This window comes from Apteryx rowi, unplaced genomic scaffold, assembly GCF_003343035.1.
Source record: "Apteryx rowi isolate R43461 unplaced genomic scaffold, aptRow1 scaffold_677, whole genome shotgun sequence".
Taxonomy (NCBI): Eukaryota; Metazoa; Chordata; class Aves; order Apterygiformes; family Apterygidae; genus Apteryx; species Apteryx rowi.
The window spans coordinates 370,893-386,444 of record NW_020450957.1 but is presented as its reverse complement, the minus strand read 5'-3'; the positions used below and the strand labels follow the sequence as shown (position 1 = coordinate 386,444).

The 15,552-nt window shown below is 39.7% G+C and overlaps 1 protein-coding gene across 3 annotated transcripts in view; it reads left to right on the top strand.

Annotated features, from left to right (window-relative positions):
* The first annotated feature begins 337 nt into the window (after positions 1-337).
* Positions 338-15,552, top strand: part of ZNF277 (zinc finger protein 277) — a 54,293-nt gene continuing 39,078 nt past the window's right edge. The window contains exon 1 of one of the 3 annotated variants that reach the window (XM_026085808.1): positions 338-847. In XM_026085808.1, the coding sequence (XP_025941593.1) occupies positions 802-847 (46 nt within the window). In that variant the 5' untranslated portion in view covers positions 338-801. The remainder of the gene's footprint in view (positions 848-15,552) is intronic. The other 2 variants (XM_026085810.1, XM_026085809.1) reach the window with 2 other exon arrangements.

Here is a 15,552-nt window from a genome sequence, read left to right as displayed (position 1 = left end):
GCAGCGGGGGGGAGGGGCGAGGCGGCGCCGCTGCTCCTCTCGCGGAAGCTCCGGCTGCTGGAGCGTGGGTGAAGCGGCTCCTGCGGGCCGCGCGGCGCGGTGCAGCCGCGTCCCGCCGGGGGCGGCCGCTGCGCGCCTGGGAGCCGCTCACACCGGGGCCTCGCCAGCGCCGCCCCGCTTCGGAGGCAGCTGCGAGCGAGGTTAGGCGGGTTCAGGCCTGCGACTGTTAATTGATCAGAGCAGTAGTTCGCAAACGCGTTTGATTATATGAAGAGAGTGACGTGTTTAGGCCAGACTCCAGGTGGAGAAAGGGTTTAAGTGCTTTTTTTGGTTCTGCTGATGCCACTCCTGTTTTTCTTAAAATACAGCAGCTTTTTTCCCTGAGTTTGGCACATGAAACTGAGGGGACAGGAGGAAGCTTCCACAGTGCATTGTGCTGGAGATGTAAGTGGTGCCAGACATCGAGCTGGGAGGCTTTCTGACCTCCCAAGTAAACCTGTATCTCCCCGTGCTCATACCCAGAGAGAGAGGCAGATGGTGTACAGGGAGGAGCACAAATGGAATAGCTGGGTGACAGGGAGAGTCAGGCACTGTGGGAACATCTCATTCTCTGTCCTTGATGCGAGGCCTAGAAAAACACAGCTATGCCTTTCTGGAAGCAGTTGAGCTAGAACTCACCTCAGGTAAAAAGCGAGAAGTCCCCAGGTTTAACTGATGTTTGCATGAGGAACCAGAGCGTTGGGAAGCAAGAGCTTGTTCTGGTCCTGTGGGAACAGAGTGAGAACGGCCTCCAACGATGTGATGCTGCTCTGCAGACCTTGCCAGGCACAAATCATCTCTATGATGAGTAAGTCAATTTAAAACAAATGTTTTCCAGTCAAATCATCAGTCTCATCTGGTAACTAGAAATTTTATGGGATGGTTCTATTCAAGCTGAACAAAAAATTTAGTTTTAATTTTTTCACGTTTAAGGGAGGAAAGCAGTTCAATTTTTTTTCAGTTCAGGTTGTCTTTTACCCTCTAATGCAAACCCTGGTAGCATTGCTGCCAGTTTTTGCTGAATTGTTGGGTCACCTATAGTGTGAAAGACACAATGGAATGAAAAGTCAGGTGCAAACAAGCAACTTCAAACCCATTTGTTAGAGTGCATTTATTCTGTATCTGTACTTCTAGTTGTCAAGCTTAGGTAGTAAGTGATCTTTTAAGTGACCTTTGTATTATTTCTTTAGTATGTATGCTGTTTCTGAGCATAAAATAGTATTTTAATTATGATAGTAATTAAAGCAATGTTATTACTTTATTTGTATGTGTTGTACTGTGTTCACATAAACTTTTCTTATAGGGAAAGGTAGACCCTTCTACAGCACTTCCATGCTAGTATAATTGCATCTACAGGTGGAGCTATGTTACTGTAACTGTTAAAAAGGTCATATACTTGTGTCTGTGTAAGTCTTCTGTGCGACACTGTATGTAGGACTATGGAGAAGAAGAGACAATGAGGTTTTTCCAGATAGGTCTTGTAAAGACATTGTCACTGGTATGAAAAAAACTTATTCCATTGGAATTTAGAGACCTGAACTACATACTATTTTCCTATTACTAATTCAGAAACTCACTGAGCTTTTAATAGCTTTGTTCAGGATTCCCAGACTCACTTTACATCTTGTGGCAGATCCTTTGGAGTCCTTAGATGACAAAATGTGTTAAAGTCACTATTGAAAGTGGACTCCTTCAATTCCAAATAATAGGACCAATTACTGTTGCCAGACTAAATTAACTTCTGTCCCAGCCTGTGGACTTCCATGTGCATCCAAACTATCCTTGCCTCCATGAGAGCGCTGCCTACGTGTTGGTTGGGAGTCAAGATATTCTGCCATTCATAAATTGAGCCTTTTAACTACTGTCCCTCATGTTAACCATGACTGACTTTAGCATGTTTGTATTAGGCTCAGAGTCAGTCTTTCTCCTTCCCTTGGGTGAGGACAAAACCAGCAAATAATTGAAATATCCTTTCTAAAATTATTAATTTAGAATCCAGTCACTTAAGATAACAGATCTTGTAGTATGAATCAATCTGTCAGTAGGCAAAGAATAAATACCTTACCGTAACGTTTTTCATTTCTCTGGTTTTGAGGAAATCCCAACTCTTTCAGAAATTTCATTTCTGCAAAGCTATTTACTCTAGCAACCTCTTGTGCAACTTGCACATGCACCTGAGAAGGTGTGTCACTTCTTTGGAGACAGGATATAGAACAATTAAATATAACACTTTCCCCTGACTTCCTGTTTCCTATTTACAGGAAAGCCTGCACTTGTATCCTATTTACAGGAAAACCTGTGCTTTTATATTCTAATACAGGACTATGTGGCTTTCTTATTAGTTCTCTCAGCAGCCCGTTATGCAGTCTACATTAATTATGCTACATACCAGCATTTTTTAACAGCATCTGTCAGTGAATTCTAAAATGAGGTTTCTTCCAGAAGTATGTCTTTCATAGCTACATAGACACAGTCTAAAAGTTATGATTTCCTACTCAGGGTTTTAATGTGCTCAAATGCCTTTTAATGCTGTCTTCCTAGAGCATACCATGGCATGGCATGGCATGTTATTCTTATTCCTTCCACAACTGTCTTGTGTCCCACTTTTAGGGGAATGAGCTTTACTGTGGAAAACTCAAGTTTGACTGGTCTTGCAAAAATCTATGTTTTTCATTACTACCTAGAGGATATTTCAGTGAAAGTTGTTTTGCTTCTGATGCTGTCAGCCTCACTTCTTTATCTCAACTCCAAGTTCCCTTTCTTATGGAGGGGTTCCCTTTCTATGATAGCTGCCGAATCCAGTGGCTGGGACCCAAGGAGTCCTCTTTCCCAGCCACTGAAGCCCAGTCCAGCATACTGTCAGACCTGGGAGGTCTCTCTGTCCTAGCTGATGGATGCAGCTGCTGCTGTTCCTGTTTGCAGGTCAGGCCCGTAGCAAGGCTGAGCGCTTATACAGAGGCATGCACAAGACTAAAATGGTTGACCACAAAGACTACCGCAGAGCAGTGCCTTTATCGCACCCACATAAACACCAACAGCACTCACATAAACAAGAATACCGTTTGCCCAGTCTTGTTTCTCCTCTCCAGCTGATCAGGATTGATGTTCACTAGTGAAAACACACCTTTACTCTCTAGATTCTCAAGCACCCCCACATTCACAGAGCCCTTAAATATCAGCATGGGCTCTAAGACTGTTTAATATCCATGCCTGGACCTTGGGCCTCTTACCCAGCCACTGGCTTAGACCTTGATTCTTTACAAATGTGGATCTCTTCCTGCTCACAGTTTAGTCCAGCTTGATGTTAGCTGTGAATTGCACACACAGACACAAGATTAAAACTTGCTGCAGAAATGTAAATACACTCTGGTCTCTCCAGTTGCTGGCACTTAGACCTTTCACATGTACACCCCATGTACATATTTTGTATGTACAGCCTCTTCGGTTGCTGGCAGCTCGACCTATAAGCCCTATGGGCCATGGTCTCTCCAGTTGCTGGTGTTTAGACCCTTCAACACACACCCCAGTCTCTCCGGTGCTGGCACCCAGACTTATGAGCCCTATGGCCTGCAGTCCCTTCTTCAGTTACTGGCAGCCAGACCTCTCTTGCATGCCAGTCTCTCTGGTTGCTGGTACTTAGACTTTGCAGCACTTGTGCACATGGGACAGAGAGTGAGATTACACAAAAGTTAGAACAGGATTTCATAAGATAGCATAGACAGCAATGATCAGGTGCAGGGCTCAGGGGTGTGCTGACTGGCAGCCTGCTTATAGCCTCAGCTGTCCACCCTGTTGCTTTGGTCTGACAGCTTCTGTCCTACTGCTGTTCCTTCATTCATTTATCTTATTAACTGTCATACACAAACTGCTTTTGTATCCCATTTCCAGTCCTGCTACTCCATGCTTTAAAAAAAAACAAAAAGAACACTCCTATGCCACCTCCAATTCCTGTATATCTCCTTAACCCCTCTCACCACTTTCCATACCATCTCTGTGCCAGCCCCTCCTGGCTCTCTGCATCTGTGATTTCCCGTCACAGTCCCTGCATATTCTTCCTAAAGTTCATTAGGCCTGGTAGAATCCTAACAGCAGTAAAGAATGTGAGGCAAAACTTACCAAGGTATGAGCACCAAGTAAGGTGCCTGACTCTCAGCAGCATGGCAATTTTTGCTCTTATGAAGGAGCAAATTGAGATTCAGAAAGATGAAGTTTCTCTGTAGCTCTTCTGCCTACTGAGGTTGGTAGCTAAAAATCCACTCAAAAAATTTTGAGGGTAGGGTTAGCAGGGCACTTCTTGGCTACAGTGTGCTAAAACACAGAGAGGATATGGCCTCCTCATTGCTGCTTCCCTTCTTTTTTGGAAGCTGAGAAGTGACAAAGAAAGTGGACAAGTGTTTCCCTTCTCCTTTTGACTTATGTCCCTAGGTTATTGATAACTTCTGACTATAGCATTATAATGACAGTTCCTTCACATTTACTACTCCAAGCTATGTTCGAAGGTGTGGTACTGCAGTGCACCTAGCTGGGCCTCTCAGCTGCTGGGAAGAAGGAATCCCCAGTACCCAGAGCCTGGCTCCCTTAACATACCTCCCAGGTAGAGGCAGCTGCTGCTGTCCCCATTTGCAGGTCCGGCCGGTAGGGAGGATGAGTGCATACTCAGGAGGCACATACGCACACACAGAGGACACTAACACAGCTGGCCACACAGACTGGTCCTGTTTCTCCTCTCCGGCTGATCAGGATTGAAGCTCACTAGTGAAAACACACAGTCTCACTGTCTAGATTCAGAAGCACACCCACATGCATAGATCCCTTTAATATCACAATGGCCTCTAAGCTCATCTGATATCTATGCCCAGACACTAGGCCCTCTTATACAGTATACAGGTTGCCTCCTACTCGCCAGCTAATCCAGCTTCATGTTCTCTAGCAAAATAGATACATGCACTCACGCTTGTCTCACTAGTACCCCCACAGTCACGTATCCCATGAATATTAGCATATCTCTAAGTCTGTTTAATATACGTGCCTGGACCCTAGGCCACTTACCAGCCACTGGCTCAGACCGTGGATCTTTCCAGATACAAATCTTCTTCTGCTCACTGGCTAGTCCAACTTGAACTTTGCTAGCAAATTACACGTGCACACACATGCATACAGGATTAAATTCACTAGGAAAATATAAACACACCCTGGTCTCTCCAGTTGCTGGTACCTAGACCTGCCGGCCCTATGACTTGTGACCTCTTCCCCAGGTGCTGGCGCTTAGACCTTGCAGCACTCACACATAGGATAAAGAGCAAATTACACAGAAAAAAATAGTTCAGAAAAGGTTCTCATAAGAAGGTAGGGTAGACTGCAGTGGTGAGGTGCAGGGCTCAGTTAGAGAAACATACCAACTGGCAGCCTGCTTACATGCAGCTGGCACCCATCCTGTCCAAATCAGCCTCTGAATATGTGGGTTACCTCCTTCTTCTTCAAACACCCACAGTGTATGTGTGTGTGAGTAGGGGGCTGGTCGTCACTTGCTGTCATGGGTGAAAACTCCAGCAAAGAGCTGGAGCAGCCATTACCCCCCACATATAGCAGTCACTTCTTGTCCATTTCTTCATGAGAGATCTTTGCACATTAGCCTGATGGGAGGTGACCCAGCCCACCAACATCACTGTTTCCATTTGATGGTTTTACAGTTTGGTATCCTTCCTGCTGTTTTAAGGTTTTAAAATGGAATTTTAAAACCCAGCCACATTCCAAATGGTCTTACACTTGTTTGCATCCTCATTTGTTCCCCCACAAAGGGCTTCTAAACATGCAGAGTACTATTGATTATCTCTTTCTTGGGCTAAAACTATGGATTCAGTTCAGGATTTCCAGACCTGGGGCTTCCACAGTGCCATGTATTTTGGAGAGAGGGGAAAAGAGATTCCTTCTACTGGTAGGCATTATGAGCTCCTTAAAGGATGTTGGTATGACACAGGTTAATCATTATGAACAGCAACAACCAGCAGTTATACCTGGATTATAGATTCAGTGTTTAATTCTGTAAGTACAATACAGTTCATTTTAATGTGATTACAGAAATGAATCTTCTAAAACAATATTGTATAAAAATATTTTAAGAGCATTTGTTATGATTTCTAATTAAAAATGTACTCTGTTAGTCATTTTAAATGGTTACCTGACAAGCACATAGACCGTATGGAGGACTGGAAATTATTTTAGTTATGATTGGTAAAATAACTTTTTCTGTTTGAATAGTAAAAAGGTAAAATCCTTTAAGTAACTATTACAGTAAGATTTTAGAACTTTTAGATTTAGGTTTCTTAAAAAAAATGAACTGATGACAGGAGAACATATGTGAAACTTAAGTGTTTCAGTAAATGGATAATAATGGACTAATAAAATAAATAATTGTATTGCTTGGTAATACAGATCTACACTGCCTGTGATCCTGCCATAATTTAACAGATAATTGTATTATACATGTGCACTGAATTTCATCTGAAGATATGTTTGCCTAAAACAAAAGGCATGAAACACCTCAGCCTGAATATATAACTCCCATTAGCACTAGACATAGACTATGTTGTATTGTCTAACAGTACCACTTAAAGTCTTGCTGTTTGGTTTTCTCTGAATTCAGAAAACTTTCATAGTTTAAAAAAAGAAAATGGAAGGCTTTTATCTTTGTTAGATATAGTTCCTTTAACTATCTACTAGTAGACATACAGCTGCATTTAATTCCAGTAATCCAAGCCAAATTCTTACTTTCTCAGTAGCATATAAAAGCTTTGATACATAAACAAACTACCATGTATCAGCCTCTCTATACTGACTAGAGCTCTTGGAGAAGTAAGCTGCTTCAAGCTATCTGGTAAGCATGCCCACATGGACCAAAGAGCAGCTTAAATATGATAACTTGTTTGCATATTAAAGCCTTTAAGTTGTTCTAAATCTCCTCTGTTCAGGCTTCCTGTTGCCAGCCTTGGAGTAGTTGCTGAGCAACAATGAGTGGTGGTTCATCGCTCTGCCGACTGATGAAGTCCTTTAAACTGTATCAATATTAGCAACTACCTGCTTCTTACCTGAAAAGAATTTGTCATTACCTGAATGAATAAGGAGATTTAAAATTCTTTATTATCCAGGGAGGAATCTTTCCCCTTAGTAAAAGATGTGGAAATGCTTTATATAGATGTAGTACCACTCCAGCCCACACTTCCACAAGTTTTTTTTTGAATGTTCTAAGTGTAACACAGATGCCAGTATAGTCTGCTATGCCCATTGAAACACCTTGTTCTCTGAATACTTTTTTTTTTTTTTTTAACTGGGGAACATCCTTGTTTTCTTGAAGAGCACCATAATTGTAAGTCTATGTAGCCTCTGATGTCTGCCATAAGGATGTGCCTTTCAGATAGAGAGGGGTACAGAATTCTCCTTCTTTGACCTGCTTGCATGACAAAGGGATGCAAAGGTTACAATGGGATAGGGTTGTGATGAGGGCAGACAGCAGGAAAGGAGAAGGACTTAAATATTATGAAATAACAAGCTTTAAATATTTCAGTTTCAGCATAGGTGAAATTCTTGATTTGTCTGTCCAAACAACCTTCATAACCTTTCTCAGTCCTGTGTGCTTCCTTCCACCATGTCCTGCCTTGCAGGCCCTGCTGGCAGAACTTCATATCTGTGTTCTTATTCCGAAAATTACAATCACTCTCAGACTGTCTCTGAGGCTTCTGCTTCATATTCTTATCCATGAACTCCCAACAAGCTGAAGCCAGGAGAAAAGCCTGAAAGCATTTGAAGACCTTTTTGTGAACCTTTTAAGATAGCTTTAAATGTCATGTGAGCACACGAATAAAAGCTCTGCACAATGTGGGAAAGACCACAGTATTGAAGAACTAGAGGGAAAAAAATGAGGTATGTTTTCAGCAACTTTAAAGCAAGCACATGCTTGTTAAAAGTTGGGCCCGTAATCCTGACCAGTATCTCACTGAAGTCAGTGGAATGAATATGTGAAGGTGCAGGTTCTTTGCATAATTGTTGTCTCAAGCCATCACTAATTAATTACAGACACCTTGAAATGAAAAATCTAGTGCCCTATAGCTTGATGATTGGTGAATTAAATAATATATTGGTCAGTACTGTTAAAATTGCATAACCAGACTGGAACTGTACTGGTTAGTCTGTATCATAATGTGCAAATTCTTGCAAGATGCCAAACTGCTAAGGATTAGGGTTGGGTATTTTGGGGGGATGTGCAAGAAGTTTTCCTCAATAAGAATATAAGCCATAACAGATGCTACATAAGAATACAAACTTAATGCGTGTGGCTGTTTATGCAATATTGCTCATGCTAGGGGACTTCTCTGCACTACTTGGTGATTAATTTGTGCCCTGAAGTATAAGGGATAACATTTTTTTACTGCACAAATTTAAGTGCTCAAACTAATTCAAACACAAATAACACCCATATTTGATATTTTGATTTTGTCATGGAGCTAGGAAAATGCTGCATTGAAGTCTTTAATAATTTTACATATTATGGCAGCAGAATTGCAATTTTGAAGTAAATGAAAAGGACAATGTGTTTTGCTTGAGCTTATTCTCTAATATAAAGGATTTTAGATCATCAGTGTATAGAAGTAACTGTCAAACTATCCATATTTTAGAATTACAGGATATGTTATAGTTGCAAATCTTATGTCTGGTCATTGATATGAAGGCATAGTTTCCCAGTAGGTAATTCCCTGTCTCAGTCTTCACTGCCTGTTTGCCCCTCTGTTCAGGTGTTTTGGTACAGTAGACCTGTAAACGAGATATTACTGTAGATGTTTTGTCACTGATTTAATGACTCCAGAACTCTCAGATAGATGCCATCCATTTTGACTGGATTTCTTGAGCTTTTCCCTTTTGACTTTTTTGACTCGCAGTTGCACTTGGCCATCTCTTCTGAATCGGTATTTTTCTTCTCTATTTGTTTTATTTTTCTCTGATTTTTGTGAATTATAGACAGTGATCAATGGTTTTGTTTCACAAAATGGACTTCTAAAACTACACTGTGCAGAACAAACATGCATGTCCATGCAGTGTAAGTGGTTTGGCCATAACTAAAACTGGTAGAGATCCTATTTATTTCAGAGACTCTTTGAATACAGGCAACTTCTGTATTGGTGTGCTGTTATGATAACTTATTGCTAACTGTGATGGCTTTGTTCCTTCCCCCCCCGCCCTTTTTTTTTTTAAGATTCCTTTTTCATACACTTTCTCTCAAATGGCCCAGCTGTTTTTGTTTGTTTCTTGCTCATTTAGATGTCATTCTCCCATTCCTCCTCAACAGTTTGGTCCCTGAGGAATAGTTCTTTCTTTCCCTGTGTAGTAGTAGCAGGTTAAAAACCTCCTCTTACCTGTCTGGTATAGAAGCTTTATAACTGGATATACCATCTGTTTCAGCCGCACAACCTGGTATGGTGTTGTGCTTCCTACATTAACAAATAATTTGGTGCAGTAGGAATGGCACAGCAGATAAAAACACTTGGTGCTGCAGTCCCTGCAGCTATATTATGTGGTTTGGGGTTTTCACTTGGATTACGTGTAGTCAGGCATCCGACACCAAGCAGCCTCAACATGCAGGTGGTTCAAAACTGTCTGAAAGAAAGACTGTTGTTGTAGACCCATTATGTCTGCATGTAGCAAACATCCAGAGCATAACACTGTCTAGTTTCCTTCCTCAGGAATCTAGTTCGAATGCACCAAAACTGCTGTCTAAAAATAAACCTGTGCATGAAACAGCTGGCGGGTAATCAGGGTCTTCAGGACTCCTGTATGGATCAAATATGCTCTGAGGGATGCAAGAGGAGGGAAAGGGCTGGGGAGTGGAATAAGGCAGCGTGGCACAGCCTTCTGCTGTCCGGCACCACTGCCAGAGCTCATGGTGTGTGCCCAAGGTCAGCATCACCCCGGCAATCCCTAAGTGGGAGTGCGTAAAACTCCTAATACAAAAACAGCAATAGTCATGAAACAATTGCTTGCAGTAATAAGTGATATTGCTGTCACTGGAGCATTTTGCTAGCATTTATCTTGACCAGTGTGCCAGCACTGAATTTTATTATGACTCAGTAATGCATAAATAAATGAGATAGGGTTTTTTTCTCTGAAGAATAGTATGTAACAGAAAACATCCTGCTTAAGGCTTTAATTTGATTTTGTCTTATATGGGATGAAAACATGCAGCCTGTATTATTACTGGGCTAATTCAATGTTGAGGAGCCTGCATGTATTTATACAGTTAGCAAAATGTTGCCTGAAAAATATAAACAACTTGTATCACTAATTCCAACATAATACAATGCTGTTTCTGGAGGAAATTAACTTTAATTATTTTACCATTCAATCCAAGAGCTTTATTTGCAGTAATAGTTAATAAGTGGATATCATACTTAAGAAGTCAACATCTGTATCATATGTTTAATGAATTTATGAGAGAGATAAAAATTTGTAAGAGAGATAAAAATTACTATGTCACAAAAATATTTATTTCAAAGTCTGTGATGAAGTCAGAATATGTCCGCAGAAATTTAATATAGCCTTCTGGGAGATGTCCCTTAGATCTGCAAAACATTAATATTTGAGCTCTGATTTGAAAATACTTTATTCTGAAATCAATTTTAAAAAGTTTATAAAAAATATAAGTAGTGGATTAGTTGAAATACAATCAAAGCTTTGTTTTCCTGAGCTAAAATTTCAATTATGCTTAACTGTATTGATCCACATCACTGCACATTATAATGAACTGTCCTTTCCAGCCGTTATTTTATCCAGTTTGAATACCAATTTTTGGAGGTTTGTATCTAAAGGTACAAACAGCTTCTGCTACTCTCCATCTGGAAAAGCTCCAGTTCACTGAGAATGCAGCAACAGACCACAGAGCTTCCAACACCACTGTGTCTCTTCCTTATACTGATCCTTCATTAAATACAAAATTCAGTTAAACAATTCAGCCTTGAAGGCCTTCTGAATATCAGGAAGCTCTATCAGAACACCTGAGAGACGACAACCTGTTCTGTCAGTATGAAACGCACATACATCAAGAATTCCAAAAATGGGTTTTCTCAGAAGACACTTTGAGATTAGAACTAATTTCTCTTAGTATTAGAAAAATTAAACTGACATTTAAAATGAAAATTTCACATTTTTTGCTTACTTTTCTCAACTAATTGCATTTTTCCAGGAATGTAAACCAGTGGAAAAGAGTTAGAAAGCCTGCAATGCAAACACTTTAGTCAGGAGCACAGTAAACATTCCTATCATAATTTTGTGGGGGTGCCTCATAGGAATGTCAAAAGTAGGCTTTAGATTTTTAAGGAATATCACACAGCCTTTCCTTTATCTTCTCAATATAAAACAGTACTTTAAAAAACAGCACTAGGAAACCCTTTTAACATCAAGAGGAAAAAATTTGAATCTATGCATGATCTACATGTGCTTGGGAATTGAATCCTGCTGGAGGAGTATGAAAGGTGACAAGAGAAAAGATAAGGAAAATCCTTGTAATGAAGGATTATTGTTCTCCACTAAATAATGATAATGAGAAGTAGAGGGTAAACATAATTAATACTTTTTGCATAGCAATGCTGGCATAAAAGATACTAAGCTTTTTATAGTCATTAAAGGCACTGCAAAAATAAATTGTGGCAATGAAAGAGTATTATTATCCTTATTAATTCTACTGTTAAGACCCCTTCTTTTTGGAAGAACTAAGGTCACAATTACAGTAAATGGAAACTAAGACACGCCTAATTTCAAGCTTGTTGGTATTTGCAGGGAAATCAATGGAACAAAGTTAGTGGGTAAAATGCACAAGTATTAAATCCATATACAGATCTTCACTTCTGACACTTTCTAGTGCTTATTTTTAAAGGACTGAAAGGGACAGTGTTGAACCACTTAGCACAAAATTGTGTTCTCCTTTAAAGAAGTTACTTTTCATGTGAAAATAGCTGATTTCTAACCTTTATACCCTAATCTTAAAACAGCATTGTTTATTCTTTGTTATGATACCTTCGATATGCTTGCATATTAAATAGCAAGTTAAGCAGAAGAAAACCTGCTAATTTTGATTAATTAGATATGGATGATAAGTACAGAACAGGAACTGAAATGAACACTTTTTTTCCTTCCCTTCCAAATCCTCCTGTTGAACTAAATATTCTGAGTTTCAGGCTACATAATTACCTTGGTAATCTTCCAGGATAGTAGGGTAAGTTTTAATCATTGGTTTTTTTCGCCCTGATTTTAGGGAGATAACGTGGATCTCAACTCTCCGTGTCTACCAAGTCACATGATCATACTAAACAATAAAAGATCAAATATGATTTACTTCAAAAATACCTTTTTGGTTGACATGTCCTATTATTCTGGCTGCCCCTTGAAGTCAGTATAAGAATTTACACAAGCCTGATTGATTCATAGATCCCTATTTTTAAAATTAAATATTTAATTACAGAGAAAATGTCAGGAAGACCAGTGAGTATTGGGCATCATTGCAGAGTCATCTTGATTTGCTTTGCTGCTTTTCTATTAAAAAAATGGTGGAGACTGATGTAGTTCTTTACAGATGTTATTTAAGACAGTCTCCAGGTATTTATGAACTACAGTTCTCATCTTGCAAACTCACTGAGGTGAATAATTTAAGTCAAATAGCCCATTGAACTGAATGAGATTGTTCACGAGTAAAATGGTTTGCATAAGTAGGTGTAGAACTAACCACTAAGATTGCAAGGAAAAATTGAGGAAAGGAAAAGCTTTGGGGAGTGCTTAAGCAAGTGCTCGTGGAAGGAGGGAGCTGGAGAATGAAGGGAGACTGCAAGCTGGTTCTCTGGCTCATACATATGACAGGTCTGTCCTGCAGTAGTGTTGAGTGGAGGGCAGGGAACAGAGGGAGGAGGAGAAGGACATGAGGGTTAAGTTTTATGCAAAGGTGCATAAGGTATTTAACCTGAACTTGGTTTCTTGATTCCTATCACACCAATGAGGAGATTTGCGTGCTGAGAGTGTCATGGCTGCAGAGGAGGAAGACTCTGCTAGGGCGTGCTAGAGGAGCGAAGAGGCAGCAGGCCGAGTGGGATTAGAAACAAAGCTAGAGCAGTAAGTGTGGAAGAGGGCTGAAATGTGTTCTAGAGTTTTAGTAATGAAAACCTGCGTGTACCCTTCACAGTGCAGCTCACAAAGGGTGAGCATGCCCTGCCCTGTCAGCCTAGAGGTGCCTGTAGGTGAGAGAAGCAACATGGGTAAATCCTAAGGCACCTTCAAAGAAATTGGTAAAAAAAAATTTTACTGGCAAAAGGAGTGGATGTACTAAGACTTGGGGGAATATTCTGAAGATGTTGCTGAAATAAAGGAAGTACCTGCTGTAAGTAGAGTCCAAAATACAGCTTTTTCTGTTTAATGAAACAGTAAAGCAGAAGTCCTGTTACTAATTATCATGTGGATTGTCACTTGTGGGTATTACTGTTGTTGCACATTTTTTAATTCCAACTATTAGGGTAAGACATTTTTTCCTAATTTTACTCAGAGTAGGAATTGGCTTTGTATTTTGAGTATGACACTTTTCCAGCATAGACATTCCTGAGATGCTACCATTTCATCCTTTAGGTGCATAAACAGAAATGGTACTAATTTTGCTTAACTACAGTGATAAGAAATCAGAGTAACTCTAAAGAATATAATAAAATCATCCAAAATTTCATCTTTAATTACTGAGATTAATATTGTTTTATGTTTGGGACCACGAGATCCAACCCCACATTTAGTTACACTGATGTTAGTCCATGCTGTTTATCCAAACGTGAGGTATTACGGGTCTCTGAGCTTGCACAGAACTTGTTTGTGGAACGTTAAATATTTATAAGTTGCATATTATCATCAGCGCTTAAATGTTGTTATGAATACATACTAGGGTCAGTTTCCTCTGTGTGTGTGTGTGTATGTGTGTGTCCCTCTCAATGTGAGAGCAGTGTTGTTGCTCTAGTGTTTATTTTTATTCATGTAGAGTTTTGTCTTTTTTGGTTTATGCAAAAAGATGACAAGCAGTGGCGCGTACCTATCGGTGAAATAAGCAATAATGTAATTTATTATTTAAGCATGATCTTATTGGCAAGCACATTGGTTTTGTTTTATTAACTTCCAACACTTCACACTTCTAATCAGTTTCCCACTACTTCTATTCACTTGTATTCTGATGCCTGTACTCTGGTACCCATAGCAACACTTGTTAATGCTAATGAAACTGCAACATCCTAAGCTTCCCGACAGAGCAGCCCTGTTAAATATGGCTATTAAGCACAGTTGTACTTCTGTTAGCTCCAGCTCCCAGCAGACACCTGCTCTATAGAAAGAAACTATCCTGAGATATTAGGATTTGGTAACTTACAGGTTTTCTTAAAATTGTCATTTTGATGGAATGAAATTCTCATATTCCCAGATAGTAGATGCTACAGAATATGTACAATTTCTGTAAAACTGAAAAGGTTTAGCTGTAGGATTAAGTATGCTTTTGAAGTGCTCATTTGCATTCAATGAAAAACTGCAGAGGGTTAAGACTGATTGATCTCGGGGAAGCTACAGTATATGTTGTCTCCTAGAGCACATGGACTTTTTAACTAATTCCCATTTATCATTGATAGTGTGTTAACGAGCAGAAGTAATAGCTAAATAATTCCTCATGAACACAGAGTGAATGATAATTCAAACTAATAGAAGCACTTGAGTGTTTTAATATAGAGATTGAGGAAACTTACGTATATTGATTCTTCTTTCACTAAGGAACATATTTTGCATGTACTGTTGGTGAGGATGATGACAGGAGGGTTTGTATCTTTTACTCTGAGTTTTGTTTTTGAATAGGGTTTATTTGGCAAGTCATTAGTCATCCATCTTTCATACTCTAGAAAACAAAGGAAAAATCCTGTAATCAGTATAAAATCTCTTCCAAGAATATGACCACAAATTAGAGCATGCAGCTGTGCCAATACATAGATTCTGCAGTGCCAAGGCTGCAATACAGGGAAGCTGTTGTGTGTATATTTCAAGTGTCAAGCCAGTATTTCTTGATATTCTTTGCCATTATAGCTCAAGAAGTGCTACTAGAAAAAGCTTTAAAACTACTTATTTCCAGGAGATTTTTAAATGTGGCACTGTTTTGGGCAGATTTAACAATAGGAATTCAGCTTGGTTCCCTAATGCAACATATGTGGGGTTTTAATCATTTTGATAAATAAATATTCCTGCCTTATAAATGGTGTGTACTGGGGGGAGGATGCTCAGCCTTTCTGTTTTTCTGTAGGCATCTGTTATACTGTTATTACGGAGTGCCAGGTTTGCTGCCCGTCTTTTGTTTTCTTGTCTTTTTTTCTCCCCTTTGTTCTTTTCATGTGTAAAACCTCAGTCTTTTGCTCATTGTTTAGACTCATTTATTTGCCTGTCGATCTTTTGTTGCATTCATTTTTGTTTTAGGGT